Raw genomic sequence first — 6,235 nt, 5'->3', positions numbered from 1 at the left:
GGGGCGGGGCCTCCGGAGGGCCGGGCGGAGCAGGAGCTGCGGGGTCGAGTGTGGAGGGGCCGGAGCGGCGCGGGGGCGCGGCACCGAGGGATCCGGGGGCGGAGGCGGAGTTGGGAATCCCTGAGAAGTGCCTTTGGAAGAGTGCGTCCCAAAGTGGCGCTTTAAAGGCCGAACCGCTGCGATGAGGGGAGAGGAGACCTGGAGAACCTCTGAGGTGGTCCCGGGAGGCGCTTCCGCAGGTGCGGCTTCACCGGCGCGTGCAACTGGAGTGCTGCAGACGGACAAGCAAGCAGGCTCAAGGAGGGTCCCGCGCGGAGAGCTGACTGGGACGCCCGATCCCCTGGAGGGGGGGTGCCCCCGCTGCACAGTGGGGGCGGAGCGGGGCCGGGGGTGGGGGGAGACGCTGGCGCAGCTGCCGCCACAGCAGGCTCTTCCGCACGGAGGGAAGCGTTGGCCGCGCACCTGTCACCGCGGGAGGGGACCCAACAGATGGAGAGTACCAGAGAGGGAGGAGCAAGCCCTCCGAAGGACGGACCACCAGCCACGCATAGGAGGCCCGGCCTGGGGCGTCAGGGTGGGAAGAAGGTGAAGATGGGAGAGGAGAAAATAGGGAGGGCAGAGGCGGGGGTGAGCAGTGCACCCAGGCCATCAGCAGCTGGCTCCCCAGAAGCAGTCACCCCAAGCCATGATCCTCCTGAGCACCGCAGGATCCCAGCCTGGGACATTCAGGGTCATCTGAGAGAGGCACCCGCTCCAGATGCACGGATGTAGCCAAAACTGACCCCAAGGCTCTTCCGAGCCTGCCTGCTCCTGCCCTCCTGTGCCACCCCGCCCTTCCCTACAGCAAGGCCCAGAGCAGAGAGGACCCACTGCTGGCGGGAAGGGTGGTTCCCATTCAACAGGCCCTGTTTGCCTGTCCTCAGAGGACATTTCCGGGAGCAGCTGCTGCTCTCAGAGTCCAGGCCCACCTTCCCCCAACCCCCAGACCTGCCCTGGGAGCCCAACCAGGGCTACGGCAGGGCAGGCCCCCGGGAGGGGGCTCACAGCCAAGGGCAGAAACCCGATCAGTTGTCCCCAGCAGAGCTGGCCAGAGAAGGTTCAGATGAGAGCAGCACGGGGCAGTGAAAAGTCCAGCCAGACCATGCAGCAAGAGGGCGGAGGGGACCCTTCCTGCCCCAGCCCCCTTCTCAGCCCACCTGCCTGGACACTGCGGAGGATTTCCAGGGCTGCAGGGAGCAAGAGGTCAGGGAGGTTTTCCCCAGCCCCTTCCCTGGGGGAGATGATCTAGGTCACTGCCTTGGTCAAGGTGGCCCTCCCGGCACCACTGTCCCCGGGTTCCAGAAACGACCATCCCTTCATCTGAGGGCCCATCACCCACTCGGGGTTCTCGACACGGCTCCATGTGGGGAGATCATCCTCTTGTTAAACCCTCGCAGGCAGTTCTCACTTGAGCGTCTCCTCTTTGCTGCTGAGACCTAGATGGTTGGGACGGTTGCCCTGGGTTTCTAGGGATTCCCTGGGGTGCAGGATATCAGCCCATCGCCCCCCGCCCCAGCAGTCCTGGCTCTGGTGTGGAGGCTTGGGTGAGCCGACACAGTCCCCGCACCCCCTCCTACCTCGGCCCCCACGCTCCGCTGGCCCTCCATCTTCTGCAAGGTTCCGAGTCTGAGGGGCTCAAGCCGGAGACCCATTCCGCAGGGCACTCCTCCTTTATGACTTCACCCACTGAAGTCACCCGGGAAACAGTGCTGAACATTCCACCCCAGAGTCTTGGCCTCTAGGAGGTAGGGACGGGAGGCCGGGGCAGCCCAGAGGACTCTGTCCACAGTGTAGATGAGGACGCGCTGGCTCATGTCCCGCAGGGATGTAGAGGGCAGCCTCAGGGGCACCGGGCGCTCCCGGCACCATGGATGACGCTGCCGTCCTCAAGCGACGAGGCTACATCATGGGGATCAATTTGGGAGAGGGCTCCTACGCCAAAGTCAAATCCGCTTACTCTGAGCGCCTCAAGTTCAACGTGGCGGTCAAGATCATCGACCGCAAGAAAGCCCCCATGGACTTCCTGGAGAAATTCCTTCCCCGGGAAATTGAGATTCTGGCCATGCTAAACCACCGCTCCATCATCAAGACCTATGAGATCTTCGAGACGTCAGACGGCAAGGTCTACATCGTCATGGAACTCGGGGTCCAGGGCGACCTCCTTGAGTTCATCAAGACCCGGGGGGCCCTGCAGGAAGACGACGCTCGCAAGAAGTTCCACCAGCTGTCCTCGGCCATCAAATACTGCCACGACCTGGACGTCGTCCACCGAGACCTCAAGTGCGAGAACCTTCTCCTCGACAAGGACTTCAACATCAAGCTGTCCGACTTTGGCTTCTCCAAGCGCTGCCTGCGGGACGACAGCGGCCGGCTGACGCTGAGCAAGACCTTCTGCGGGTCGGCGGCGTACGCGGCCCCCGAGGTGCTGCAGGGCATCCCCTACCAGCCCAAGGTGTACGACATCTGGAGCCTGGGCGTGATTCTCTACATCATGGTCTGCGGCTCCATGCCGTACGACGACTCCAACATCAAGAAGATGCTGCGCATCCAGAAGGAGCACCGCGTCAACTTCCCGCGCTCCAAGCACCTGACGGGCGAGTGCAAGGACCTCATCTACCGCATGCTGCAGCCGGACGTCACCCGGCGCCTGCACATCGACGAGATCCTCAGCCACTGCTGGGTCCAGCCCAAGGCCCGGGGCCTGTCCTCCGCGGCCGTCAACAAGGAGGGCGAGAGCTCCCGGGCCGCCGAGCCCCCATGGACCCCTGAACCCAGCTCCGACAAGAAGTCTGCCACCAAGCTGGAGCCCCGGGAAGAGGTGCGGCCCGAGCCCCGGGCTGAGCCGAGCCCTGAGGAGGAGATGGCGACGGTGCAGGTGTCCCAGCAGTCAGAGGCCGTGGGTCTGCCCAGTGAGCAGCCCAGCAAGACCGAGGAGGGGGCGCCCCCGCAGCCTTCAGAGACGCACGCCTAGCCCACCTGTTGCGGCCCGGGCGGCCGGCAGGGAATGAGGCCGAGCTTGGGGCCCCGAGCCCGAGCTCCAGAGAGGCCGCGGGACCAGCCGAGAAGGAAGAGGGTCCCGGACGTGCCGCTATTTTCGTCAGTTTCTTCCCCTCCCTTTGAACTTGGTAACTCACGTGGCTAAAGAAGCAATAAATCACTATATTACTGCAGCCCCTGGGGTCGCTGTGTGTGCCTTGCTGGCTTTGGTCACCCAGGGAGAGGACCCTGCACCCCCGTGGCCCCCTCCATGGGCCACGCTGCGCTTCACCTCCTGCTGGGGAAAAAGCCCCACGTGTCCAGTGCGGACGATGGTCTCGGGCCCTGGACCAGCGAGAGCCGAGCAAGGAAGACGCTGCTTCAAGTGCGGGGCCCACAAGTGCCGAGCTGGGCGGGGAGGCGGTGTGGGGGCTGCGGGCTAGGGGGCCAGGGCGGGCTTTCCCGGCCCTCAACCGCCCCCGAGGCTGCCTGCCTGCGGGGGCCTCCCTCAGGGCCCCTCTCCTCCTGCTGCTCTGGCTCCAGGGTCTGCCCCACACCCAGCCAGCACCCCATTCCCCGCAGCGCCCGGAGCATCCCTGCCTGGACTGCCCCCGGGCCTGCGTGTCCCCCAATCACTGAGCAGGACCCTCCTGCTCCTCTCTGATCCCAGCTAGCTGTCCCAGGGGTGACGCTCCCACCAGCGCAGGTAGGTGGATGCTGGCGAGCTGGGGTGTCCACAGGGGAGCAGGCCTGCGGGGGCAGTGCCGGCCGCGGGGGGCCCACCCACCAAGCGGCCCTCACCTGGCCGTGAGCGGCTGCCGCTTCCTCTTCTGATCTGCCTGTGCTCGGACACACATGCACCTGCGGGTCTGACACACCAAGGGAACGGGGCCTGCAGACGGCCCCTCCTCCCGCCCCCACCCAGCCCCTTCATGGTCACAGCCACGCACCCCTGGGCAACACAGCGTGGCCGCCGCCCGGGTCCCTCCCCCGTGTCCGTCACCTCCCGCGGGAGCCGAGGCCTCCCTCCTGCACCCAGTCCGGCTTCCCTGCCTGCGGGAAGGATCTCCACACCTGGCCCCTGAGGTCCTCCTCCTGGGTCTGGCCTCCTCCTGGCTGCCTGGCCGCTGACCATGGGCCCCAGCCCTGCTGGCGGACCGGTCCCTGAGCCCCTGCCCACCTCTCCAGGCTCCGCCAAGGGGCCGCAGCCTCCACACACAGAGTCTTTGGGGGCCACTGCCCGGGCAGGCGGGCGAGGGCCCAAGACGGAGCAGTCCTGGCAGTGGGGTCACACGCCTGCCCGGTGGGGGAGCAGGATTCCAGGGTGCGTGGGGCCAGCAGGGGTGCAGACCCCCCGGGAAGCTTGCAAACTCCTCCCCGGGTCAGCAGTGATCATCGGGGCCTAGGGTCAAAACTGCAGGGAGGGGCCTCGGGAAGGAGCACCAGCTGTGTGCTTCCCAGGCGGGGGCACCGCTCAGAGGGGGTGGGTGGCTGCCTGAACCCACCCAGCGCGGAGCAGGCCCCACCGCGAGGCCCTCCTGAGGTGGCCTGAGCCACCCCACTGCCCCAGACAGGCTCAGCCCCCACAGCGACCCCTGGGGGGGCCTCTGGGCCAGCCATGCCCCTCCCACCCCGCACTCTCTCACCACCTGGCCCTTCAGACCCTCAGCGGCACCTCTGTCCCTGTCCTCTGCAGGGCCTGACCTCAGCCCTCAGCTTCCCCGAGTCCACAGCTGTGCGTGCCCACCATGACCCAGCCGCAGGGCACCCACACCCTGGGTGATGCTGAGCCACCTTGGGCCCCGGGAAGGCAGGGCCCACTCCCGTCACCCACCCTCACAGCTCCAAGGGCAGCGTCCCAGGGCCTGCGGCCTGGCACTCAGAGGCCTGCAGCCAGGAGCACCCTGAAGCCTGTCCAGTCTGACCCCGCCCCAGGGCCCCCGGCAGTCCGGCACACACGTTCTGGGCAGGGCCCCTGCGGCTCGCCTGAGTCTGCAGGCCTGACGTCCCCAGAGAACCAGAGACCATGGCATCCCGGGCGAGGGAGGGCATGGGGAGCAGGAACCACAGCAAAGGGCAACCCCGACAGTCCTGGGGGCGAGGGAGACAGGCGGGGAGGGTGCCTGGCCTGGGGGCCTCAGAGCTGGCCCCTCTGAAGTTTCCCTGGTTCTTATCGAAGCCCTCAGGACACTGCAGGCGAGGGCAGGTCCCTGCTGCTGGCCTCTGGGCCTGGCTGCCCTGCTCGGGGGCCTTCCATGTGGACCTCCTGCAGGGAGGTCTGTGAAGCCCAGGTGTGTGCGCACACTCCCCTCCCAGCAGCTGGCGAGCCCCACTGAACCCCGGCACGGGGCTTCTGGGTCACTCCCACCCACCCAAACACAGGACGCCCCTCCTCCGAGCACCTGTCCTGGCGACAGGCCGCGAGGACAAGTACACACGGGGCTGGCGAAGGACCTGCACCTAAGGGGGCCGTGGTTCCTGGGGCGAGAACAAAGCAGGCTGACGCTGTTTCCAGATGCAGAGACAGTCTAAGATGCGAAGGTGACATGCCTGCCCAGGCTCCCGGTGCTCACAAAAGCTCTCCCCAGCCCCCAGCCCCCAGCCCCCACCTCGGGGCCCGCCCACTGCGTGCACTCCCCACCGGCCTGCCCCGGCCAGCCGCCCCTTGCCCGGTCACGGGCTCTGGCCACCCTTGGCTATGTGCTCTCGCAGGACCTGTCTTAAAGCGGGGATCAGACCCCCCACCCCGATGCCGGGACCCATCCATTCTCACAACGTCCACCTCCCCCAAGCCCTTCCCTGCCTGGACCTCAATTCTTCCTGCTCTCGGAACGCCAGCCCACCAGCGCTCCAGGCCACTGGGCTGGGCACTCACAGAGTCCGAGCTGCCCTCCACCCTAGACAGCCGCCTTCGCCCCCCGGGATCGGGGCGGTCCCTCCCAGGCCCGGCCCCAGAGGTGGTGCTCATCCCACCTCAAGGCAGCGGTGGGAAGGCAGGCCTCCCTCGAGGGACAGGATCCGCTGCGGGGTCAGCCCCACGCCCAGGAGAGGGAACCGGCAGGGGCCTGGCACGCTGGCTGGACCTGGGCGGCCCTGGCCTGACTCGGCACAGGGTGGCACGGCGAGCTCGCAATGGTCCTGGGCGCCGGCTTCCTCCCTTCCTGGGGGGCCAGGAAGCAGCGTCAGCCTGCTTTGTTCTCGCGCCTGGGCTCTGCCAGCC

At 67.3% G+C, this 6,235-nt stretch overlaps 1 protein-coding gene across 1 annotated transcript; it reads left to right on the top strand.

Moving 5' to 3' along the window:
- The first annotated feature begins 1,759 nt into the window (after window positions 1-1,759).
- On the top strand, window positions 1,760-3,209 carry TSSK1B (testis specific serine kinase 1B). Its single transcript, XM_006065551.3, has one exon. It carries the CDS (start codon window positions 1,907-1,909, stop codon window positions 3,008-3,010), a length of 1,104 nt encoding a protein of 367 aa, XP_006065613.2. The 5' UTR covers window positions 1,760-1,906; the 3' UTR covers window positions 3,011-3,209.
- Window positions 3,210-6,235: the final 3,026 nt, after the last annotated feature.

Source organism: Bubalus bubalis, chromosome 17 (assembly GCF_019923935.1).
Source record: "Bubalus bubalis isolate 160015118507 breed Murrah chromosome 17, NDDB_SH_1, whole genome shotgun sequence".
NCBI lineage: Eukaryota > Metazoa > Chordata > Mammalia > Artiodactyla > Bovidae > Bubalus > Bubalus bubalis.
Note: the sequence above shows the minus strand (reverse complement) of the source record. Positions and strands in the feature narration are given on the sequence as shown.

What these genes read in the sequence shown, in the direction of transcription:
- TSSK1B (XM_006065551.3), top strand. Translation starts at nt 1,907, where the DNA reads ATGGATGACGCTGCCGTCCTCAAGCGACGAGGCTACATCATGGGGATC.